Genomic DNA, 27,331 nt, shown 5'->3' with positions numbered 1-27,331 from the left:
GACAAATTATTTACTTACATAACAATCTTCACATTGGTCCCCTATGCTCCAGTTCCCCACAGGGCGACAGATGAGAGCCAGATGTACCCTTCGCATGCAGGAGTTGGTACCACAGGAGGGAACAGGGAAATTGTGAATCTCAGAGCTATAGAGTGCAGCTGGACCAGCTGCCCATCTTCCCCCCTGAGAAAGAGAGAGAAAGACCTTAGCTTTCTAAAGTAAACAAATTCTCTCAAGGGAGGCAAAGGTCCCTAGTTTTATTATCCTTAGAATCTAAGCAGATGGCTCCAGGGGAGATGTTTCCAAATCTCTCAGAAAGTCTCTATATTTAACTTCCAAGGCTTATTTGCCATTCAGACATCTTTTAACAGCCATGCAATGTTTTGCTCAGGAAGCCCTGACCAGGCATAAATGTGAACAGATTCACATAGCATTGTTTCCCAACAATCACCAGAAGTGCTAGACTTTGAAGCAGACTTGGGTATTTATACTGGGGCAGAATCTAGCATCTCATGATTTGTAAAATGAAAACCTTCCTCATGATTTTGCAAGTCCCAGCTGAGACAATTTGCTAAGAAGGGATCTGAAGTATCATCTCACCATGTGATGATGGATTCTGCCTCCAACTGCCTCCAACTGCCTGTGAAATCTAGACCAAGGAATAGCATCTCCAGTAGATTCCATAACATCAAAGGACCCTTACTGCTTGCACAACATATAGGCTCTATTCATGGCTGATCCCAACAGCCCCAGACAGAATTTTTCACTTTCTCTTCTCTATTCCCACAGCACTCTGTCTTAATCTCTTAGAGCATTTTTATCATTAGGCGTCCCTCTCAACCTCACTGGATAATAAGTACCCGATGGGAGAAAATTTTTGAGCCCGTTATGTGCAGGACATTGTGTTAAATGTTATGAGGAATTTCAAGTGAAAAGATCACATCCTTAAGAATGCTTACTGTGTCATAGTTTGTACATTTTGAGATATGGTCCTGAGCCATATTAGCTTAAAGAGAGAGAAAGAGGAATATAGAATTCGCCATCAGTGGGGGTCCTGTGTCTTTCGGGAGAAGTTAAAAAAAAAAGAATGTGAAGGTGATTTTAGTCTTTGAAGGAAGAGGTGACATCATATATGGGACAAAAAAAGAAGAGAAATTGGTAGTGGTTGATACCATAAACCCTCACTCTGATACTTGTTATAATGAATAAAAAATATGAAGTTTTTAATTCTTTATGAATCTTCAGTGATTAGCTATTTTATGCTGAAGTTAAGAATGTTCAAGAGCAGTTATCAGCATTTAAAAATAGAAAATACTTTCCCTTGAGCTCAAATTGTATTGTTTTAAACTGTCATTCAAGCAAGAGTCTGAATGTTGAACAAAATCAGGAGCTTGTGATGTATTTTGTCCCCAGGGCGATTAAAAGAATACTATCTATTGGTTTCAAGAGAATTAATTAACATTTGTAAAGGTCTTTGGTAGAAAATGCAATAAAAAAGAATAGAAGTATTCTGATATTCTGATGGAACAGAAGTAGAACTGTTTTGGCTAACATGATTATTCAGAAAAAGACCTGTTGTTTAGACATATTTTTTAGGGGTGTGTATGAAGAAGAGAAATCAACTTATTGTTTTATTCCTACACAAGTTTAATTATAGATCTTTGTGACACAGCATTTCAAAGAGCATATTTGACCCCCTTGTTTAAAAAGGATATAAATTGTTCATAGCAGCACTCTCAACAACAGCTAAAACATGGAAAGAGCCTAAGTGTCCATCAACGGACGAATGGATCAAGAAGATGTGGTTTATCTATACCATGGAATACTACATGGCAATGAGAAACAATGAAATCTGGCCATGTGTAGCAACATGGATGGACCTTGAGGGTGTTATGCTGAGCGAAATAAGTCAGGCAGAGAAGGACAAATATCATATGTTTGCACGTATAGGAGGATTAGGAGGAACTTGACGGAGGAACAAGGGGGAGAAGAAGGGGGGAAATGGTGGGGGAAAGGGAGAGAGGCAAACCATGAGAGACTCTTGAATGCTGACAAAAACTGAGGACTGATGGATGTGGGGGGGAGGGGGGATGGGCATGGAGGAGGACACTTGTGGGGATGAGCACTGAGTGTTATGTGGAAACTAATTTGACAATAAACTATTTGTAAAAAAAAAAATAAAAAAAATAAAAAAATAAGATAAAAAGGATATAAATTTACCTCAATAATACAAGGGATAAATTTCATCTTGCATTGTATGCAGCGCAATGTCAAGATAATTTAAAGCGGACATTTCAATTGACTAAGTCTTACTTTTTAAATTATTGCTGGCCACAGTTTAATGTAGCAAATATTTTTTCTCAAATCACATACCGTATCTAATTAAGGAATCTTCAAATAAATATCACATGTCCTACATATTAAATATAAAAAAATTAACAATTCATTGACTTCCGGGATGACTTCCAAGTTGGGTTTTATCTGCATTTAGGATATAACAGATACAAAGCACCAACATTTATACCCATATTGGTCGTTCCTATTTCCAATGAAATTGGACCAGTACTTCCACTCTTTTATATGTAATTTGTATACTACAGGCATGCATCTAGACTATACAAATGTGTCCAATACAGTAAGTAAAGCCACTGATAATTTTGTTCAAAATTTTGTAGTTTTCCTTTATAATGTAGCTTTCTTTGTTATTGTGCTGCTGCTTTTCCTCATATAAAATCAGATTTTTTTTCTATGTAACATTTTCCTTTTTTTAAAGTTCCATCAGAAAAGTCAAGGTCAGATGTAATTCACATAGTAACAAATACTACAAATGACAAGGACAGGCCAGGAAGGTCACTTTGATTAACGCTTGTAAATTATAAATTGCTTTAATAATCTCTTATTTTTGTGTAGGTATTTTTGTGTAGAGTATTGCTGCCGCCATCGAGGAGGGTGTGAGGCACTGTGAAGGGCAGTAGGCCACGATGCTAGATCTACCTGAAAAAGCGTTCTGGCCTGAACTTGACATAGTCATATACGTATGTGTTTGTATTATTTTCTCTTTTCTCTCCAGTACAGTGCTCTTAATCCACGAGAATCTTGGGACATGTGGCACCCCACTCTGGTGGCTGAAGCTTTATTTGCCATCGCAAACATCTTCAGTTCCCTGCGCCTGATCTCATTGTTTACTGCAAATTCGCATCTGGGGCCTCTGCAAATCTCTCTGGGAAGAATGCTCCTGGACATTTTGAAGTTCCTGTTCATATACTGCCTTGTGCTGCTAGCATTTGCAAATGGCCTAAATCAATTGTATTTCTATTATGAAGAAACAAAAGGGTTAAGCTGTAAAGGCATACGATGTGAAAAGCAGAACAATGCATTTTCAACGTAAGTCGGACAGACACTTTTATTGGCAATGCTGTGCAGAATTTAGAGTGTATCACATTATGAATTTGAACCATGACAAGTCGTTGCAAAGGAAATTGTGCTTAATGCAGAAAACAGAATTAACATGGCTTTCTATACAAATGGATCCCTCTGGCATTAAAAAATATATATATCCCGTAGATTATTTTAAGTCTTAGTAAAATGCCTTTTTAAGTGACCTCATATAAAGGAAAGCTATATGTTGGGTTTTAAAATGTATAATATGGGGCGCCTGGGTGGCTTAGTCGGTTGGGCGGCCGACTTTCGCTTAGGTCATGATCTCGCGGTTCGTGGGTTCGAGCCCCGCGTCGGGCTCTGTGCTGACTGCCAGCTCACAGCCTGGAGCCTATTTCGGAGTCTGTGTCTCCCTCTCTCTCTGACCCTCCCCTGCTCACGCTGTCTCTCTCGCTCTCCTAGAAATAAATTTTAAAAAATTAAAATAAAATAAAATGTATAATAAAGAGGGAACCTCTGCCCTATTGGCAGCTTACAAGCACATTACAAGACAGAATATATGTAAAACCAATCATGTGAGACGATCCCAGTACTTTTTGAGCTTTCCTCTGTGTTTTCCAGATGTGAAAGTCCCTTTGCTTGTTCTTTCATTCTTTATTTTCCTACATTAAAAATGTAAGCTTATAGAAATGATCCAAACTAAGAACCCAGGCTAACCTGAGCCGCTATACTTAGGCACACAAAATTCTCTGTGCCCTTACACCTGATGAGCCACAGGCTCGTTCAATGTCAATCTCTTGTTGATCCCACGCAGGTTTGCTGACAGCAGAGACCCATGTCCCCCTGTCTGAGACTCACACAGTCCTCACAAAATACCCCTCTGCATGCCTGTGTCCATTTCCTTCCCACCGTGATCACCACACAACTGTGATAAAGAGTTCATTAGCAGAGGAATGAAGAGGTCTAGGTCTTTTCCGTCTACACAGGAATGGCAAGTGAATACATGGTTATTTTGTAGGGGACTAAAAATCAGACCCTATTTGCGGGCCATTATAGCATTTTATGTAAAATAAGAGAGTACAGTCATTTCTCAAGTAGGAAAAGAACTCAACAACTTCATATAAACTAAGTCCCTGATGGCTAAAATATTCTTGTCGATTCAATTCTGTACCTGTTTTCTCTTTGATCCCAATATTTAAAGCTCCATTTTAATTAATCAACATCTGCTCCTTTGCACATAAAAGTTTAATCTCAGCGTTAACTTCCTCAGATCCTTTCCGAAATAGATTTGATACAAACCGTGAGTCACAGAGAAAACAAAAGGTCATCCCAGCTTCCCTTGCTCTCAGCCTTGATTCTTTTGTCCTTTGACAGCAGCAGTCCAGCCTGGCCAGCTAATTCAGCCTTGTCATCTTCCTCAGGCCCTTTTCTGACCCTGGATGGGAGGAATTTGATGAAACCCCTTGTAGCAATGTCTGTGACTAGCATGGCCCTGAATTGTGTCTCAATTTTTCTGAGATCTTTCCCCACTCCTTTGTGCCCCTTGACTTGGTAGTTTGCTCCGGGCAACAGAATAGGGATTTACAAGGATCAGATTGCACCAACCTCCCCCTTCAAAGACTAGAATTCAGCCTCTAACAAATGTCCTAGATACTGTCTGCTCTCTGTCTCTGGATTTCTGATGAAGAGCTCGTCTGCTCACCGTGGCTTTCACAAGTCCATTGTTATTTTGTACTGTGTGCCCTGGTACAAGCCGGTACACGCATCACTTGCCAAGACCACCCCATCTCCCTGGGCTGCCATATCCTTTGATTCCAAGCTTTGTCTTCCGGGAAGAACTTCCACACAGCACTTAGAACTGAGTTACCTCGAGGGTTGTGTCTACTTCAGGGAACAGCTTTTATTCCAAGATCCAGCTCCTTCTCAGACATCTGATTAATCTGAAGTTAGCCCCATCCTAATTTCTGATCCCTAACTTCCTAAGAATCACACTGCCCCGTTACTGGTTTCATGCTAAATGATTTTACATATCATAAACGAATTTTAAGATCTGTCAAAGCAGGTCCATCGAAAGTATCTAGTATAAATTGTATTCTAGAAGCAAATGTATTGAATTACTTGGATTGTGTATTATTTTAGCGTACCCATAACAATGGTGTCCTCTATTATCATGAAAAGCGATAGATAATTGCATATTATAGGCCCTAATCATTCAGCCCAAGTAAATCAGGTATTCTACCTGATTTTTTTTCCAGATAATGGAATGAAAACCTACAGGCAACAAATTATTCAAAAACTAAAAAATACAGCAATAACTTAGTATTTTTTTATTTTTATTTTTTCTTAATAGTTTATTGTCAAATTGGTTTACATATAATACCCAGTATTCATCCCAGTAAGTGCCCTCCCCATGCCGATCACCACCCCCTTCCGCTCTCTCCCACGCCCACCAGCCCTCAGTTTGTTCTCAGCATTCAAGAGTCNTGAGTTCCTTATAGATTTTGGATACTAGCCCTTTATCTGATATGTCATTTGCAACCATCTTTTCCAATTCCGTCAGTTGTCTATTAGTTTTATTGATTGTTTCCTTTGCCATGCAGAAGCTCTTTATTTTGATGAGGTTCCAGTAATTCATTTTTTCTCTTGATTCCCTTGCCTTTGGAGATGTGTCAAGAAAGAAATTGCTGCGGTTAAGGTCAAGGAGGTTGTTTCCTGCTTTCTCTCTTGTAGGGTTTTGATGGTTTCCTGTCTCACATTCAGGTCCTTTATCCATTTTCAGTTTATTTTGGTGCATGGTGTGAGAAAATGATCTAGTTTAATTCTTCTGCATGTTGCTGTCCATCTGTTAAAGAGGCTATCTTTTTCCATTAGATATTCTTTCCCGCTTTATCAAATATTAGTTGGCCATACATTTGTGGGTCCAATTCTGAGTTCTCTATTCTATTCCATTGGTCTATGTGCCTTTTTTGTGCCGATACCATATAGTCTTGATGATTACAGCTGTATAGTAGAGGCTAAAGTCTGGGATGGTGATGCCTCCCGTTTTGGTTTTGACACCCATAAAGGGTGTCAGTCACTGTGAGAGGATGTCTAGTGATGCCCTAGGGCTCCTGTTCTATATCTTATTTCTTTGCTTTCGTTGGTCTTCAATTTTATTTTTATAATTTCTTTCTATAAATTTATTTCTATAATTTATAATACTCCATAAAATTCAACGTGTTTTTTTTTTACTGTCCACTATCTCAGAGACCTTATTCCATTTGAGGATTAAAAAATATAATACTTCATGTAAAGTACGTAATACAGTGCCCTCTGTAGAATCCAATTTTTAAAATGCCAGCTGTGCTACATCTGTTTGTCATTATCAGGAGTGGTGGGGCATGATCTCCCACCTACAGGTCACAGGGCTCCTCTCCACATCTCCTTCCGTTCGGGGTACAACTGTATGCTGAGACTCTGAGCCCTGTTTCCCATTAGTTCCCAGCCCTGTCTCTCTCCTTCCCTTTATCCAAACAACCTTTCAAAGAAGCCTGAAAAAGACACCTTGTTTTCTTCTTATTCATTCTTCATCCAATTGCAATTTGGCTGCTGCCTCCATCAGTCCACTAACACTACTCTAGAAAATGTCTAGAGCCTCCTTATCCCCACTGTCAAGGGATACTTATCTCCTTAAAGGTTATTTAATGTTTCTGCATCCTGTGACCCTGGTAACACTTTTGCTTTTGAAATCTTGCCCTCCTTCAATGTCAACACTGCTCTGTCTTTATACTTCATCTTTTACTCCTCTGATTTTTCTCACTGTTCTCTGATAATTATATTGCAGTTACTGCTTTTAAATAGTCACTTGCCATAAAGCTTGGATGGCTCAGTCAGTTAAGAGTCTGACTTTGGCCCATGTCATGATCTCCCAGTCCATGAGTTCGAGATCTGAGTTGGGCTCTGCACTGACAGCTCAGAGCCTGGAGCCTGGTTCAGATTCTGTTTTTCCCTTTCTCTCTGTGCTGCACCCCCTGCCCCTCCCCCCCCCAGCTTATGCTCTGTCTCTCTCTGTTTTTCAAAAATGAATAAACATTAAAAAGAAATTTAAATGAATGAATGAATGAATAAATAAATAAATAGTATTCTTGCCTCAGTGACTGTCCTCAGGCCATATTACAGTATCTTTGTGAAAACTCATCTGTGCTTATGGATGCAGCCCTATATCTCAGAGGGATGACTCCTATATTCCTATCATCAGCAGAGATCTCTCTTCTCAAGATCTGTAAGTCCAACTGCCCTTTGGACAGACTACTCTGTGTCTTCTGTGTCTCTCTGTTCATTTCCCCACCAGCAAATGGACACTTTTTTCTGCTCTTTCCATGCTTCCTGGCTGTTTTCTCTTTAACATGGGAAGACCTGCATGATCCAAAGAAAATAAAACATTTAGTCACTGAAATTATTCTACATACAATTTTAAATTAATAGTTTCTGGCTAAGGGAAGAGGGACATGAGGAGAGGGGCATGGGCTTTGTGACAGATACTGTCTCATTAAGAAAAACCCTTTTACCTTTATTGGAGGTAAATTCTTCAAAATTGGAACTGGCCAACTGAGCTCATTTATTTGTTTAAATATTACGTTATTCCTTATAAACTAAGACTAAAATATGCAGATGTGTCTTACAATAATTTATGTTTCCTCATTGTTTTTATTTCAAAGGATAGAAGGAAACCTCAACTGTGGAGTACATTACCTTTTTACTTGTTCTTTTTCTCTAGTTGTAAGTATTTAACTGGGGAACAAGCTAATTCTTTAAAGTACCAATTGAGAAGTATCTTTAAAGAGCAAGAGACAAAAATGTTATCTTTAGGAAAGCAGTGCTATAGCATCAAGCATAGAAATTTCCAGGCTTTAGTCAACTATGATTTTAGGCTAAGTATTATTTTATTAAGTGTGGCATTGCACTCTGCTCTTATCTCACCAAAGAATTAGGAAAATAGTTGCTGTGTAAAAGCAGTCTGAGATGTAATGCAGCGAATGACTTTTTCATTCAATGGGCAATCTTGCTGTCAATAGTCTTGGGAATAACTAATTGTGGAAACATTTCTAGAAGCAGTGGCTTTAAATGTTAACAGATTTTTTTAATGTATATAACAAAAGAATAATTAACATAATAATATAAATAAGAAACACCAAGTTCTTGATACTACGGGTTTTTAAAAATATTGTTTTAATGTTTTATTTGTTTCAGAGAGAGAGAGAGAGAGAGACAGCATTTGTTTCAGAGAGAAAGGGAGACACAGAATCTGAAACAGGCTCCAGGCTCTGAGCTAGCTGTCAGCACAAAGCCTGACGCGGGGGTCGAACCCATGAACTGTGAAATATGACCTGAGCTGAAGTCGGATGCTTAACTGACTAAGCCACCCAGGCCCCCCTTTATATATTTTTTTTTTTTTTAGTTTTTCTAAATATACTGCGGTCTTAATTGATCAATGTGTATATGTTTTGGATAAGTGGAACTATACTGTAAATCTCACTTCTGATTCATTTCACTGAAGAAAGGAAAAGAAAATTAAAAATAGGAACAAAATCCAGAATTAATCTCAAAATGTCATCTTATTTTGAATCTTCTTCCTTTTCAAAGTCTAATTAAAAATCTCAGTAAATGTTTTGCCAAAGGGTTTGCTAATATTCTCTAATAATCAGTTTTTGTTTAGACAGAAGCAAATCAGTATTATACAACAATAACAATCCATTTATTCTACACCACTGTTTCTTCTTGAACATTTAAAAAAGCAACTGTTATGGGATTTATGTGACATTTTATATAATTGATTATAGCACTGACATTATGTAATTTCTAGTTCTGTCTCCGAACTGCTGCTGATGTCAGGGGAAAGCCATCTGAATTACATTTGTATATTCACAGTGAAAATATACACCATTTAGAAAGAAAGGACAAAGTTATTTCACATTGAACCCTAATGACACAGTCATTAATTTTAGAAAGTGTCCTTAAAGCTACTAAAAATAAGAAAAGTATGGCCTTGGGTCAAATGTACTTATTTCCTAAGATAGTTTTCAAAGAATAACTTAAGAATAGCTTTTGCCTAGGGCCAATGAATTAGATGAAACTTGTCCTGATAGTGTTAGGACCTGACATATTCTGGCTTGCCCTTTAAGAATACATGGCCAACTCCTCACGTGCCCATCCCTGCTAGAAAGACAAAGTCTGACAGGCAGATCAGATCAGCCCCCTTCTCATTTTATGATAATTTGCTCCATTGTTGAATAGCTACAGCAAAACAAATCAATATATAATTACATATCCTATAATTAAAATTTAATTGTATACAATTAAAAATGTGAAATTGTTTCCTTTAAAAAAAAAAAACAAAAAATAAATTTGAGAAAAGAAACCCTGAATGCCACTTGAGATATCCTTAGCTTCTCCTAGTTACACAGACCAGAAATTCATGGATTGTTGCAAGTACGGGAATTTGGTCCAAGAACCCTGTACAAGATTACAGCCCTTTGATCCTCTGAACAAGGATTGATCTTAGCAAGGGCAAAACGTAGAGCAAGGCCTGGCTTCAGGAAGGGCAGGAGATGACATAGCACTGGACCACGAGTTCATTGACTCCGAGAACCAATATTAACGTGAGTCGTCTATTCCGTGCATATTTTCTTCAGTGTTTAATTATTACATGGCTTATTTATTTATCTTCAGCTCCTTGTTCCTTAGTTTGTGCTGTCTCCACCTTTGGCTTCTCATCATTCCAGTGACCCTGACTCTCCATCATAAGTTCTGTCATTTGGGCCCCTTTTGGCAACTACCTCATTCTCCTGATATTTCTAAGATAAATTTTCATAGAGAGAAAATCTGGGCCAGATTTTTCGTGTCAGTCTGGACCATTAACCTCTGGCTTTCCTTGGGTCACTTGACCCCTGACATCCTACCTTTTTAGTCACCAGGCCAGATATGAGAATAGTTTTTGTTTTTATTTTTACAACATAATGTGACTAGAGTCTTATTTTAGCCATGTGTCAAAGAGTTTAATAGTTCTGTTACCTTTCATTACACCATACTAAGATGTTACCACCATCCTACTGAAACCAACAGTTCCTCATCTGGGTTCAGACACCTTTCATCTTACTCTGCCCCTTGGACTAAGTCAAGGAAACTGTACTTTCAGTAAGACATCAGAGTTCATTAATTGGCAGGGATGAATTAAATGTTCCCTGAAATAGAACAAAAAATAGCAAATTTCATTATCTGAGCATGCTGATATTTGACATCTTACAGGATTCACTATCTTTATTTTCACAATAAATATATATTTCCACAACAATTGTAATTGTGGAAATCCAGGGGTAACTTTACTTTCAATCCTTCTACAACCCAGAAGCAAAATCAGAATTGACATTTTTCAAAGACTCAGCTTGAATATATATCATTTATTAACCTCACTTAATGCCCTAGGATCCTGGTTAGCAAGCTTTCTATGAAAAAGATAGCAAATATTTTAGACTATGTGGGCCATATGTTCTCTGTTGCAACTACTCACCTCTGTCATTTCAACACAAAAGAAACCATAGACAATCCATCAGTAAATGAGTATGGCTGTATATCAATAAAACTTTAACGATCATTGGACATTGAAATGTGAATTTATAAAATTTTCACGTGTCACAAAGTAGCTCTTTTGAATTTCTTTTCCCCCACCACTTGATAAAGCCAAAGCCATTCTTAACTCCTGAGCCATACAGAAACAGTCTGAGGGTCAGATGTGTTGTCCTCGCTCTAGGAAGCTAAACAGCTTTCAAAGATCTTGGGAAAATTACGTACAGCTAGGAAAATTAAGTATACTATTTGTGCTATATGATGGAGGCGGTTTTCTTTAATTTTTATTAAGTTTAATTTTGTGATTCTTAAATACTTTTTATTAAGTTTGTTTTTTTTAAATTAAGCAAATATACATAACAGTAATCAAGTTCTATTGTTCTATCTTATTGTATAATAGTTCTCTTAATATAGCTCTTAGTGTCATTTTATCTTTATTACAGGTTATTTGAGACACTCCAGTCCCTATTTTGGTCAATATTTGGGCTCATCAATTTATATGTGACCAATGTCAAAGCACAGCATGAATTCACTGAGTTTGTTGGTGCCACGATGTTTGGAACGTACAATGTCATCTCTCTGGTGGTCCTACTCAACATGTTAATAGCTATGATGAATAATTCTTACCAACTCATTGCTGTAAGTTGAATAACATTGTTTTAATTCAATATTTCCCCCTAGAATGTGTTGTTCCTGGCCATACTCTATCTTATTTACCATAGGAAATACAGCCTGTAATTGGCTGTTGATGGGACAGAAGAGAATTATAATATAAATGGTTAATTGCAAGTTTCTAAACAGTATTATACCATATTTGGCTACATACTAATCTAGTTTTGTCATATTATGGATGATTATAAAGTAAAATAAATCTGTCTTGCCAGGCAGTCAGTGGCTATGGAAGCAGTAGGGGAAGTATGAATTACATACAAGTGGCTCATCTTTATGTAGCGCCCTTTGGATTTTGCATTGTCTCTGTCCATTTAACCTCCAATCTTGGTATAAACAAACTTATGCCAGCCTGACAAGATACAAAAGCAAGCCTAGAGGGGAGTCTGAGGGGAAACGCCACAGTATTTTCAGTTTCTTAAATCCAGAAAAAGCAAGGTAAGAGTAACCCTGAATTCTACAGTAGAGTACACAATGCCATATGTTTATTTGAAACTCTAGAATATAAACAAGTTACTTTACTTATTCATTCACTCATTCATTCATCCATTCAGCAAACTGTTATTGAGAACTTATTCTATCACCAAGTACTATTCTAGAAGCTAGAAATACAGCAATGAATGAGAAAGACAAGGTTCTTTATCCCCTCAAACTTACATACATACCAGTGGCCACTAGCAATAGCAGCTAAACAAACCCATACTAGAATGAAATACACTTAAGTTTTTCATATTTATACCTGAGGCAAGTAGCATTTTATAAGCATAATTTATAACCATAATTTTCTCCTTAAATAACTACAATTATATTGCATCTTTGAATCTGTTGCTACACTGCTGGAGTGTTGTTATTGTTATTTTAAGAAACAGCATTCTGAATTTTACTTAAACTGTTTCTGTAAGACAAGATACCTGTCACAGATGGAAAACTACATAAAACATAAGAATAGATGATTTTTATTTTCTGATTCACAAAGTATTCGTGCTGAGTATACCTAGAGTCCCAGGATTTACAGGTGAATATCCGAATTATGGGGCTTCGTTTAAGCATCTTGCAAGTGTGTTTTTTTTTTAAGACAGTCTCTGTGTATTTGCTTAGAAGTTCTGTAATCTTCTGGTCAGTGCATTTGTGAAACACGGATTCTATTTTCCTGACCACCCTTCCAAAAAAAATTAGAAAGACTCCAATTATCGAACTACATACAGAGAAGCTGTATATACAATTTGTATTCTCTAAAATATCAAATGTATTGATTTCATCAAGAAGAGAGCATTACTTAAGGATAGTATGACTTTTTTCTTTTACTTCTTTTAGGGTTTACCTTTCTAGATGATTTCTTAAAGAAGTGAGAATGATCTTCAAAGCTCTGGTTTTGTTGAGCTTAAACTCTAAAACTACTTGAGAAGAGAGCAGGCTTTGAGAACCTGAGAGAAGTGTAGCTCCCATCATCCTGTGTAATGCCTTCTTGGTGCATGAATATGCCAACCATTTAATTTTCACCAGGATAACAGAGATGGTTTTGGTCATCACCAACATAGAACATCTCACTGCCAGGTTTTCTCCTGTAGATTTTGTTGGAGACTCTCTCAGAATCCCAAATCAAGAACAAAGAAAGAGGTTGCTTTTCTTTTTAAGTTTATTTACTTATTTTTGAGAGTGAGATAGAGCGTGAGCAGGGGAGAGGCAGGGAAAGAGGGAGACAGAATCCCAAGCAGGCTCTGCACTGTCAGCATGGAGCCAGATTCGGGGCCTGAACTCACGAACCGTGAGATCATGACCTGAGCCAAAACCAAGAATTGCACTTAACTGACTGAGCCACACAGTCGCCCCAGGAAGAGTCTGCTTTGTAATACCAAGAAGAGAACATAATGAGGTCAGGATCATCCTTAATTTGTGACTCCTTAAGAATCAGGAAGAGCAGAATCTACTCACAGGCCAACTCTTTATCAAAGTGACTGCCTTTTTATTAGCTTAAGCTAATTCTACTGACGCCCAGCCTCCATGACTACAGCAAACATTTATACTTTTCTTCATTAATGCAGGATCTATACGCTTGTTTAGAAAGAAACAGAAGAAGAGAGAACTCGAGGAGAGGAAGGGGAGAGGATTGGGGGGTGAAACCGGAGCTTCTGGGCTTCTGTCTATTGATCAGTCCATCCAGTCAGACATTTGCAAAGCACACAGTGAACGCCACACATTTTTTAGATATGCCGATTCCTGTTGAAAGCACAGGCTGTCCAGCGTCTAGACGAAACTCTCCACTGCTCAGGGTAGAATGTATATGCAATGCATACATTCATTAGCACACAGCCATTTAGGAATATTAGAATGAAGCATGGTCTAATGTGACTCTCTTACTCTAAAATCTGAGTGCTTCCTTATAATATCAATGGGTTAAAATAAACTATTTTGATATGCCTAGTTTCTACCACCTCCTACTTCCCAGATTTTCTGCTTCAGTCAGATTTGTGGCTAATTTAAGAGGGGACTGGCTGCCCTATCTCTAATTGCCACACATGTTCTTAATTTTTTCTAGGAGATTAATAAAGCGGAGTGATTAATAAATTATGAAGGGTTACAGGCAGCCACTGACCATACTCCTGTCTGGTGCCATTTGGACAAGGTTATGTTAGTGTTCGGTGCTGTGAGAGGCCCCATTCTACATTTGTTACAGGAGCTTCTCTCTGAATTTGTGCCTGTGGCCTAAAGGCAGACAAGAATTATTCACATAGAAACATACCAGCTAAGACTTTTCCTGGAAACACCAGAAGCCTAAGCAATGAGCATCCATGAAGGTGACACTCACCTAGACAGGGATTCAAGGCCTCGGGGAAGACATAAAGGCCTGTTTGGGGCCAGAATCAAGTGCCCTTGGGCTAATGTAAGCCTACAGTGCAGGAAATGAAAATCATGAAGTCGTAACTGATCAGTGCAGGCTCTTTAACATGGAGTTACTTTAGGCGTCTGTTTCACGGAAGAAGGAAAGATAAAAACTGACAAGATAGCTGTGACTCTTTACCAGGGTAAGCCATCATCTGAAATGTTTAGATGGCTACCTCCAGGAGTCAGTCTTGTTTTTATAAGCAATTTAGTATTACAAGAACAGCTGCAAGCCAGGTTATAGGTTCTCTGTGAGGTGTAGCTCACCTTAGTAATTAAGAAGCCCGTCAGCAGTTATCATATTCTCCCGTTCAGGACCATGCAGATATAGAATGGAAATTCGCACGCACAAAGCTTTGGATGAGTTATTTCGAAGAAGGAGGCACTCTGCCCACTCCCTTCAATGTCATCCCGAGCCCCAAGTCCCTCTGGTACCTGATCAAATGGATATGGACGCACCTGTGCAAGAAAAAGATGAGAAGAAAGCCTGAAAGTTTTGGAACGATAGGGGTAAGAACACAGCATGTTAGTATTAGTCTTTTTTTTAAACTGTGTATTTGAATATATTTGTATTTCTTGTTGGATATTTTTGCATTTTTAGCCTTTTGTTCTTGCTGGTTGCATTTGGTGTCCTTTTGCTGCATCATGTCTAAGACGCTGTTTGAGTAACTAAGAGCTTCTCCTGCAGTGAGGGCGTCCTCATCACTTTAGTAAGAGCCGCACCCACACGCACCTCTCCTAGACCCACCAGCCGCGGTTTGGGGAACTAACACGCCGCCTCTTGCTACCCTAGTTTCGGCTCTTTTCAGAACTGCAGTCGTTGGTTATTTGTGGCCTTACTTCCTCGTGGTCTACGGTCTCTGGATTACAAGGGCGGGGGGTATTTCGGTCGTCTCGTGTTCCTCGCGCCAAACAGGGGCTCTGACACACAGCATTTAATGCTTGACAAAAATGTCTCAACTAAATGATGAGACGGACATTATAAACTTGAAAATGCTGTGCCGCGTGCCGGCACAGGGACTTCAGAACACGTTGACTTGCTCACCGTTTTCCTTCTACTCCCAATCATTTTATTTATTTATTTTTATTTTTTTTTATTTTTTTATTTTTTTTATTTTTTTATTTTTTTATTTTATTTTTTATTTTTTTTTTTTTATACTCCCAATCATTTTAAATACCAAGACGTTGTGCTTCTTAAAACTGTTAGGACTCCTCAGAGCCATACTCCTGGTACAGTGTAGGATTAAAGTTCCTTCCGTGCTGGAAAGTAAGAGCTCAAGTGATTCCATCAGAAGAGATGCGGACTTAGGACTTGGTCCCAGCCAAACCGCTGAATTGGGACAAGTGATTCTTCATTTCTTTCTCACTTAATTTCCCAATTTTCAAAGTTCTCATAGTGATGTTTTGAGAATTCCTACTCCAATGTTCATTAGTTATTTTGACTTGCTCAGAGAAATTGTTTTGGAAGTATTTATTGTGTCTTTATGTTAGAATCACCAAGTAATCCTAGGTACTAACATTTTTAAGTTTGCTTATAATTTTATTTCAAGTGGTTTAGGACTGCTAGTTATGCCCTAAGTGATCCTTCTCACTCATTAACTTCATTGCCTAATAAGCATTGTTCTCAGCATCAAATGGGGCTTCCTCTACTGACAGTGGCATTGATTTTGCTGCCATGTCAGTCACATTTCTTTTTTTCTTTAAAATCTTTAACATTTATTCATTTTTGGAGAGACAGAGCATGAGGGAGGGAGGGGCATAGAGAGGGAGGCACAGAATCCGAAGCAGACTCCAGGCTCTCAGCCGTGAGTACAGAGCCAGATGAAGGGCTCGAACCACCATCCACGAGATCATGACCGAGATGAAGTCGGATGCTAAACCGACTGAACCACCCAGGTGCGCCAGTCACATTTCTAATTCTAAGGATAAAATTGACTGGCAAGAGCGTATAGCAGAAACGTGGTTTGGGGAAGTAGTTGTATTCTTTTTTTTTTATATATAAATTCCTACCCCATGAACTTGGAGAACTAAAGTTTGAACATATATCTGATCTTAGAAACCAAATCTGATCTTAAAAGTCCAATTATGATGAAGTCTGAGACTGCAATACTCATACTGATAAATTTTACCACTGACCTTAGAAAGACTGAAGTTATTTTACTCCAAATGCTTGACTTATGTTAAAAAATAGGTTTACATTATTTAAAAATGGTTGTAAAATAAACATAATGCCTGAGGTTTAATAAGCAATTATTGCACACATTTCACGTGCCAGCCATTAACTGAGCTAGAGATTGGGGGATAGGGGTAGGTTCAAAGGCACACATTCCATCCTTGAGTCCATCATTTCTAATATGGGAGGTACAACTATGAAAACATATTACTATCGTGTGTGTTATATATTTAACATTACAATATGTCACATGCAAGATGCTGTGACAACATTGTAAGAAATAACGTTTTCCTTGAGATAAACAGAGAAAGGTTTCAGGGAAGCCAAAGTCCAGCTTACTCTTTTCCACACAAAATATACTTGTTCTTTCTTCACATCATATTCTTCAGGAGTTTATTTAATCAATCCCTTGAATTATATGAATGATTAATATTGTCTTATATTGTCTGTAGCAGGAGTATGTACATTTAAAAAGAGTTTCTGGGCCCCAAAATAAAGTTCACACACAAGAGAAATTTGTTTTTAATAGTTCAATTTTAGGCACTTGCAGAGAGAGTCTTGGGTTTTAAGATGCCACAAAACTTGTAACAAGATATGGGGCCCTGCTCTAATATTTTAACAGAGAGATCCAGCTGTGCTGCAACCAAAATAATAGAAAACCGCCTTAAGAACTTGACTTCCAAACCGCCCCCCCTCCCCCAACTCTCTAGAATCCTCCGTCTGTTGACGCATTGTTTGGAATATGTTACCATCATTTCTTAGATGCAGAGGGGAGCTTAACATTCATTTGGGATTTCCTAATAAAGCAGTGATTCACACCTTTCAGAGGGAGAGGGCAAATGGCGTAAGTTAAAATGCGTTCCTTTCTATACATTAGTGGTTTCAAAAAAAACACAAATTTCTTTTTATGTCTCTATAAATTTGACTATTTTGATCCAAGTTGATGCACAGAAAGAGAATTCACAAGTAATTGTGTGACCTCAAGCCATACCTGTTTCCTTTACCATATAGATCTTACAAACCTTTGGTAATAGACGTTTCTATGCTTTGGGAATTTATGACAAACTAAATAAATATTGTGAGTCATATCTCTCTTTTCCACCTTCATCCCACCCTCAATCCTGCCTCTTCTTCACCAAGCTATGGCTTTGGGCAAGCATCAGCCTAATCAAACTCAATGCTATAAATTTATTCTTTATCTAGACTGCATTTCCAGAACGGGAAGGACATAATATTTTGGTCTGCATACTTCTAGTTGAATTTTATACATTTAGATTTTAGCTGGAAATAAAAATGTATCATTTATGAAGAAAAATATAAGATAAAGAAAAAGTAAACTAAGAAGGTTGGGCAACATTAATAGAGAGTTAAATGACAAAATAATGTCAAAAAGTAATTGATTTTGCTGTGAATTTGTTTCAGTTTGGTTAATCCCCCTGATCATTCATTAGTACAGACAAATGAAGACAAGAAGATATACATATTTCCATTAATTAAAATTAATTAAATTGATGTATCAATAACAGTCAGTCTGTATAATTAAGACACGGGTTAGAATATCAATTACACTTCAAAGGGACCTTAGAAATCATTCAGCTCAGCCATTTCCTTTCAAATAGAACTTATTACCTTGCCAGGTGTTTTAGGGACCCCTTGGTTAAAGCTGGGGGGAGACCTGGGTCTTTTGTTTCGCAAAGCAATGTGCTTTCACTCACTCTCTTGATTCCCTGAAGAATCTAATGATAATACAATGACATCTTCCATGTTGTGTATTCATCTTTTCATTTTCATTTTTCTCAACAGCTTTTACAATCGTGTCATTGTTTCTGGCTGCCCCTAAGACTCCTGTATCTCAAAGTCCTTGTTTCACAGGCTGGCTTACCTTCTGTTTGCATCTCAACTTGCTTATATTTAGGCCACATTTTTTGGGACAGCAATTTGAAGCTAAACTGGAGGTAGAGTTTATACATTCTTTGAGGCACGTTCTCGAAACTTCCCAACTTGTGATTCATTTACCTACTCTTGTCACCCAGCAGCTGCCTGAATGTCACACCGGTATTCATTCCTTTCACATGTTGAGGCAGAGCCTGAAGCCAGCACTCTGCAGGCTGGCTGCACTGGCCACTCTCCAGGAGCTCATCACTGATGATCTTATCTTGCTATTTATGGCTTCCGGGTAATACTGATAGAGTAGCACTGAAAACTCATTAACTTTTTTTTTTTTAACTTTGGACTTCCTTTTATGGGTGATTAGGAGTTCCAGATAAATTAACCTTTCATTTGGAATGCTTTATGGGGGAAACATAAATGAAGCAGAAATACTTTATTGAGGAAAACCTTCATTGTAGGAAGAAAACCCATTATTGAAAATGGCTTGTCTCTGGGAAATTATGAAATCCTATCAAAGGGGCAGCCTATTCAGGAGTCAATAAAATATGAAACATGCTGTAGCTTTTGGTTTTTGATATTACCACTTATCTAAGTTTTAGCTTAACTCCGTTCTATCAGCAAATGCCCTTCTCCATATTAAAACGCCAGTTCTTAGACTTTAGTGAGTGCTAGAATCATCAAGAATCTCTATTTTAACAAGCATTTCCTTGTAACTTTAAATAGAAACTCCTGTTACAGAAAGGATTGGTATCTATCACAGCTCCGTAAACAAAACCAGAATCAACTTTTGTACTCATTGCTAAAGAGGTCCAGATCATTTAACTAAGGTAAAAAGATGTTGGGGCGCCTGGGTGGCTCCTTCGGTTAAGCATCCAACTTCAGCTCAGGTTCTCCCGGTTCATGGGTTTGAGCCCCACATCGGGCTCTGTGCTGACAGCTCAGAGCCTGGAGCCTGCTTTGGGTTGTTTCCCTTTCTCTCTACCCCTCCCCCACTCGCGCTCTCTCTCTCTCTCTCTCTCTCTCAAAATAAATAAACATTTTTAAAAAATTCTAACTGAAAAGATGTTAGCGCCAAAGGGTTTAATTAATACAAAACATTTCAATGCCATAGACCATGTTTCTAAAATGGAATGCTTACGTTCATAGGTCAAGATGCCGGACTAAGACATGTGAAGCCTTTTGACAAAATTAGAAAGAGTGATTTTAACTTGCTTTGATTTATGCTTTCCACTTTCTGGTTTTCTCTTGAGCACGACATAGTGAGGAAAACATGAGACACCATGACCATGCTAACCAGTTAGCATCACTCAGCTCCAGGACCACAGATGGAATACTCACGCTTGACCAGTAGCCACAGAAATACACTCAGTCATGTGGCTACAAGAAGAATTAGAAACAGTGAATGGAATAGCAGCAGTTCTCACCACAAAAAGACAAATGCTAAGAGTGCATGCTTTTCAGACTGTATTTTTAGTGGTGATTTGTCAGAAGGTATTGTCTTTTCATCTTCATGATTTTTCGTGGGCCTAACTACATATCTTACAGATCAGATAGTATCATCCGTGAGTCCCTCTCAACCCCTAATTCACAGTGGTAAAATCTGCTGTTAGGACCCTTTAATTACGTTTTCTCTCCCAGGCAGGCATGTAGAAGAATGAATTGCTTGATATTCTTGATATTTGAAGAGTAAAGCTCTGACTATTTGGCTTCACAAGGTGACATTCAAGCACATNAATATATTATATAATAATATATAGCATATTCTTATATGCTCAGAAAGGGTGCTTAGGGAGAATAATACGTAGCTCCCCCCGTAAATGAGCCAAACTGCAATTTTTAAAAAAGGGATCACATCTCGGAATGGCCCCTTGCCTTTTCACTCAGTTTTAAAAGGATAAGAGCACAGCGGGCTGCGTCCCCCGAGGGAGTCAGGAAGCAAAGCAAAGAATAAAAGGCATAATTCATGGGCTCGAAATCAGTGCTAGACCAAAACCAGGCTGGAAATGCGAGACCAGCAGTGACAACTGACTGCAGGGAAGCAGCAACACGAAGTGAGCCTGACACTCCACACGGCGGACGTGGAGACGACTAGAGACAGAGAGTGAGAAAGTGCCACAGCCGAATCCCCAGAGCCCTTTCTTTCACGATTGCAAAACCCTTCCTGCTCGGAGGCAGCCTGACACTTGTGTGAACATGAGGGTTGCTCTCCCAGCAGCAGCGGTTTCTTTGGTCTTTTCCTTTATCATTAGCTCTGCCATCCACATCCTGCCTTTCTCTTGTCCTAACAAATCAAGGGGAACCTGCGGACTGTGAGTTATGCTGATGAGGCGCACAGGTGTGCCTTGGGCACCCGCGTGGAAAGCCACCCTGCCAAGGAACATTCTGTACGTGGCAGTAGACTCCTGACGTAATTTGCAGAGAAAGCTGCTCACTTAAAGTGCACATCTTCCTCCAACAGATTACATTGTTTTGATGAACACAAATTGGTCAGTTCTGTCCTGGGTCATTTCCAGTGATAATTATAAGATGTGACGCCTTCAGGGGCGCCTGGGTGGCTTAGTTGATTAAGCGTCCGACTTTCACTTAGGTCATGATCTCGCGGTTCGTGGGTTCGAGCCCCGCGTCGGGCTCTGTGCTGACTGCCAGCTCAGAGCCTGGAGCCTGTTTCAGAGTCTCTCACTCCCTCTCTCTCTGACCCTCCTCTGCTCATGCTCTCTCTCTCTCTCTCTCTCCTATAAATAAATTTTTAAAAAATCCAGTTTTAAAAAAAAAAAAGATGTGATGCCTTCCCCTTTGAGAGTAAATTCCTTTGAAACTCAGCTGATCTTCACCCAACAGAAACCTAACAAACGTGCTAGATGTTGTTGATGGTAGTTCTACTGTATCATACTTAATAATATCACCAGTTGCCCAAATTATCATTATGTTTATTGCAAAGAGTACATATATTCATATACTATGGGTTGAATTGTGTCCCCCCAAAACAGGTACGTTGAAGTCCTAAACTCCGCTCCCTCAGAATGTGACTTTATTTGGAAATAGTGCCATTGCTGACGTAATTAGTCAGATTAAGATGATGTCATATTGGAGTAGAGTCCTTATAAGAGCATGACCGTGTGAAGACAGAGACACAGGCAGAACACCTTGTGAAGACAGAGGCAGAGATTGGGATTATTCAGCTGCAAACCAAGGAGCACCAAGGATTGATAGTCACCAGGAAAAGCTAGGAAGAAGAAACTTCCTTTCTTCTGCTCTGCCTCAGAGGGAACATTTCCCTGCCAGCATCCTGACTTGTGACTTCTTGTCTCCAGAATGGCAAAACCATAGATTTCTGTTGGTTTAAGCCACTTTGTATGGTGGCCCTAAGAAGCTCATACAACACATACCATACATTCTGTGGTTATTAAGTTTTATTCAAGTAAATGTGGATCCAGTGTGTTAATGGTGCTGGTCCTCAAATTAAGATGTTTTGGAAGAGGGAGGCAAAATCATAAAATACATAGCAGATGTGTTCAAGTGCCTCTTTGTGTCTAGTTGATAGAGAGCAGAGTGTGGAGAACGAGTTCTCCCTCAGGATTCTAGAACTGGCTCCACCAGGAGAACACTGTGGTATTTAGTCACTCAACTCTGTGGGCCTTGGTTGATCTCCTTCCTTATAAATAAGGCCATGAAACTAGAGCAACATTTGGGTTCTAAGAAACAGTATGTGTGTTCCTAATACCTATGTGTTAATTGTCATGTATTGAAATTTATTTTTTTAAGTTTATTTATTTTAAGAGAATGAGAGAACATAAGCAGGGGAGGGGAGAGAGAGAGAGAGAGAGAGACTGAATCCCAAGAAGGCTCTATAATGTCAGCACGGAGTCCAATGCGGGGCTCAAACTCACAAATCATGAGATCATGAGATCAGGACCTGAGCTGAATCCAAAAGTCTATGCTTAACCAACTAAGCCACCCAGGTTACTCCACTGTTACTTTTTAATAGCACCAACATCTCAGAAACTAGGCTAAAAATCTTTGTCATCATGCTCCCACCCCCCACCTCCACTTCCGTTCGCTCTCAACTTTCTCTGTCCCCTGTGACCCTCACTGCCCCTTTCTTTCCATTCACACTGCTAACCATTTTAGCTCACACCCAGTTACTCTTCACTTACATTCTAGTAATAGCATCCCCATTAATATCTCATCTACTGATTCTCTTATACTCATCTTTCCTACTTCATACTGCTGCCAAGGGGCACCTGGGTGGCTCAGTAGGTTAAGCCTCCAGCTGTGGCTCAGGTCGTGATCTCACAGTTGGTGGGTTCAAGCCCCTAGTGGGGCTCTGTGCTGACAACTCAGATTCTGTGTCTCCTCTCTCTTACCCTCACCTGCTCACACCCTGTCTCTGTCTATCTGTCTGTCTCACTCTCAAAAGTAAACAAACATTTAAAAATTAAAAAAAAATATACTGCTGCCAGGTAATTAGCATAGAAGTTCAACTTTCATCACATGTAACTCAACTAGTCAATATCCCAGATGCCTGCCAACCACTGAATTTGCTGTGCCGTCTAAGAGTCTGCATAAAAACCCCATGCTAGCTTTCCAACATGATCTAATTCATATATTCCTATTATCAGAGCACATTGCAGCTGGGCTGGTGGAAGTCATCTTGATGTGTCTCTCACCGTCCAGTGCCAGCATATTTGCTCACCGTATTCCAATCTTCTGCACACCTGAAGGTCTGTGCATCTGACTGTTAAAGTCCCATGATTCTTTCTCATCCAGTCTGAAATCCCCTTCCCTGTTTGAAGGGTGCTACTCGTTCTTTCCTTCGCCCAATATTACTTTTTCCTTCCCTGTACTCAAATAACCTTCTTAAAGACACTCCCCATGTTGTTGCTTATATTTTGCCTTCATCTCTAGACGTTCTTGGCATTCCACCTAGTAGATGATAAGCCACTTAAGGGCAAAAAGTGTGTTTTATTCATCCCTGGTTTCTACAGCCTCTGCACTTTCGTGCAACCACTTACTAAATATATCTTCTATTGGCCCTAGAAGCTAAGATTCATGAAATAGAAACCCACAAAGGAAAATTCACGGAAGCCACGCCAAAAATCCAACATCATGCAGAGATGTTCATAAGACTTTCGGAACCTCGAAAAAGATGACTCACTACACACCTATTAGATTGTCTAAAAACTAGAACACTGACAGCAGCAAATGCTAGTAAGAATGTGAAGCAACAGGAAAGCTCATCCGTTGCTGGTAAGAATGCAAAAGGGTAGGTTACTGTGGAAGACAGTTTGATGGTTTCTTACAAAACTCAACATATTCTTACCATACGATCCAGCAATCTCACTCCTTGACTTTTATACAAAGGAGTTGAAAACTCATGTCCAAGGGCACCTGAGTGGCTCAGTCAGTTAAGCGCTCACTTCCACTTAGGTCATGATCTCATGGTTCATGGTTCAAGCCCCTCATCAGGCCCTATGCTGACAGCTCAGAGCCTGGAGGCTGCTTCGGATTCTGGGTGTCCCTCTCTCTCTGCCCCTCCCCTCTCAGGCTCTGTCACTCTCTCTCTGTCTCTCAACAACAAACATTAATTTTTTTATTTAAAAAAAAAAAGAAAACTTATGTCCATACCAAATCCCACACAAAAATATTTATAGCAACTTTATTCATAATTTCCCTAATTCAGCTGTCCCTCAGTAAGTGAATGGATAAATAAGTTACGGTACATCTAGACATTTGAATACTATTTTTTCAGTGATAATAAAAATGGGCTATCAAGGCATTAGAGGCAAGGAGTTAGAGAAACCTTAAATATTACCAAATGAAACAGCCAATCTTAAAAGGCTATCTACAGTCTGATTCCAACTATATGATATTCTGGAAGAAGCAAAATTATGGAGACAGTAAAAAATTAGTGGTTGCCAAAGCTGAGGGGGTGGGGTCAGGGAGGGAGGGATAAAGAGGCAAAGAACAGAAGATTTTTAGGGTAGTTAAAATACTCTCTGTGAAATTATAATGATGGATACATGTCGTTAAACATTTGTCCAAACCTGTAAAATGTACAATACCCAGAGTAAACAGTAATGCAAACCATGGACTCTAAGTGATCGTGGTGATGTATCCATGTGGGTTAATCAAGGGTAACAATGTACCACTCTCTTTGGGGATGTTGATATTGGGGAAAGCTATGCATATGAGGACAGGAGGGTGGACGGGAAATCTCTGTTCCTTCCTCTCAATTTTTCTGTGAAGCTTAAATTGCTCTAAAAAAGAGTCTTAATAAAACAAAAATTACTGCCTACAGAATTTGTGTCACATCTATCCATATTTACTAAAACCATCTCCTCACCCTATTACTTAAATGCAGATTTCTTCCTTTCAAACCTCTATTGCCTAGGTTAAAAGCATTCAACTCTTTACCTAAATAAAATGCTGGCCTCAAGCATGAAATGCGATGCAAATCACACAAAGAGAGACAATTACATCTTCTTTTACTTCCTCTGGGGTAATCCTGCTATGTGTCAAATCATCCACAAGTTTTGTGAACCAATAATATTTTTTTTAAACTGCAATAAATCATGTTATTAATCTGAAAGGTGAAAAATGGGAAAAGGGTGGGAATTAGTTACCATTAGTCAGTGACAGATGTTTTAAATCTCTTATCTACTTTAATCTTCAAAAACATCCAGTGAGTTTATCTTTACCTCACAGAATAAAAAATAGGGGATGGGAAAAGACCTCAGAGATAAATTCGTTGTTTAGGCTCAGTCAACTTCAAACCCAGGTGTGACCCCTGAGCACATGTTCTTAAAGTGATACCCCACCACTTCCCAGAAAAAATGAAAGTAGAAATAGAGAGGTATAATAGTGATAGTCTATAAGAATCAATGTCTGCGGTGCTAGCCAGAAAAGGAGAGATTAAATAGACATGAGAGGCGTGCCTGTGTGGCTCAGTCCATTAAGCATCCAACTCTTGATTTCTGCTCAGGTCATAATCTCACAGTTCATGAGTTTGAGCCCCGCATTGGGCTCTGTGCTAACAGGACAGAGCCTTCTTGGGATTCTCTGTCTCCACTCTCTCTCTGCCTCTCCCTACTTACGCGCGCTCTCTCTCTCTCAAAAAAAAAAAAAAAGATTCAATAAAAACGTTTGAAAGTAAATAAATAAATAGACATGAGAGAGATCTGAGCTGCATTATGTAGTGGTCATCATTGGTGAACCGCATTTATTTGTTTTCCATATTCAGAAGATGTGTAGCTTCATCCATTCTTAGTTTCCTAGGATTCTGAAGTTCAGTTGACTTGTACGACAGTGTAGGTGGTTGTAGGACAAAGAAAAGTGGTTGGCAAAAATAATTAACTGTATTGATTTATACGGATATGGTCTATGGATATTGAATAGCTCCTAAAATTCATCATAGAAAACTTTTTCTATGTACTCTCTTTCTGCCAGACTATTTTGCTTTTAAAAAGCTTTTCCTTAAAAAAATAAATCTGGAATTAGTTTTTAAAGTGTAATCTTTGATCCCAGGGTCGTGGGATCGAGTCTTGCATTGGGCTTTGCTCTGAGCTTAAGATTCTCTCCTCCCTCTGCCCCTCTTCCCCACTGTGCAAGTGAGCTCCCTCTCTCAAAAAATAAACAAACCAACAAATAAATAAGTAAATAAATAAATAAAGTGTAATATTTGATCTTCTTACATTTATATTAAAATTTTTAAACCTGTTTATGAATTAGGTTCTGTTGAAGGAAAGATAGGTTGTACTCTTTTGAATACTACAATGCATTATAGTATTATTCTTTAATTTTATTACTTATTACCCACAATTTTATGATTCTGTCACAGTACTTAGTTTTGATTTTTCATTAAGGAAATTTAAAGTTAGATCATGGCTTCAAATTGCTTTCTGCTGACTTTTTATTGATTTTTTTTTCTCAAAACAGAATAGAAGAATACAATAGAAACCAAAAATAATCAGAATTGAGTTGACTAAATTCTATACTAAATTCAGAGTTTCTGTCTATTAAAATCATGGAATGCCGATCTCTTATACAATATTTATAGTGAGAGTTTTAAAGACGTTGACATATAGCTAGCTTTAGTATTTGTGTCCACTTGAAGCAAACTTCAGGAGATCTGGAAGGCTTGTTTCCTTATACAAGTGCTTTCTGTCTTGGATTTCTGTTAGACTATGTCACATTAGGAGTCATATACCTCCATCTTGTGGCCCAGTCATAAATTTCCTTCTCATGCTGTGTTTTTTTTCCAAGATATTCTAATTTTGTAGTAAATTTCAAACTTCCCAGTCTTTAATGAATACCATAATCATACTGAAAACCTGTTTAAGAGTCATTTGAAAATGAATGGTATTTAAATAAATTAGTGGCTTTTAGGAAGTTAAGCTCTGTCTTAACTGTTCCTGAAAGTCACTAAAAATCATGAAAAGCAAATCTATTCTCCTGGCCAGCGAAAATGCCATTTCTTCTTATTCCCCTAAAGAGAAAAAGAGAGTTTCTTTTCCATTGTTTGATTTTTTTCCTAATATCATTTCACAGTGATGTATTCATAACTCTTTTTAAAATTCCATTTTATCAGCCTATGATTAAGTATTTAGTAAGGAACAAGATCAAAAGATTTGTTCAAATCCTAGATACATTATGTCTTTGCTTTCTTACAGTCTACCAGATTCATTCCTTTATGACAGAAATATTTTTATTTTAGATAAGTGTGTTCAGTTTCCTTAATAA

At 38.5% G+C, this 27,331-nt stretch overlaps 1 protein-coding gene across 6 annotated transcripts in view; it reads left to right on the top strand.

The window, feature by feature from the left end:
- TRPC4 (transient receptor potential cation channel subfamily C member 4) overlaps positions 1-27,331 on the top strand; it is a 137,711-nt gene that overhangs the window by 106,222 nt on the left and 4,158 nt on the right. For 4 of the 6 annotated variants that reach the window (XM_077752662.1, XM_077752660.1, XM_077752659.1 and 1 more), the window contains 3 exons: positions 3,071-3,384; positions 11,424-11,619; positions 14,845-15,039. In XM_077752662.1, coding sequence (XP_077608788.1) covers positions 3,071-3,384; positions 11,424-11,619; positions 14,845-15,039 — 705 coding nt within the window. Of the gene's footprint in view, positions 1-3,070; positions 3,385-11,423; positions 11,620-14,844; positions 15,055-27,331 lie in introns of all 6 variants that reach the window. The other 2 variants (XM_077752658.1, XM_077752661.1) reach the window with 2 other exon arrangements.

Source organism: Crocuta crocuta, unplaced genomic scaffold (assembly GCF_008692635.1).
Source record: "Crocuta crocuta isolate KB4526 unplaced genomic scaffold, BGI_CrCroc_1.0 scaffold190, whole genome shotgun sequence".
NCBI lineage: Eukaryota > Metazoa > Chordata > Mammalia > Carnivora > Hyaenidae > Crocuta > Crocuta crocuta.
The sequence above is the reverse complement of the archived record's forward strand: the minus strand, read 5'-3'. Positions and strand labels throughout refer to the sequence as shown.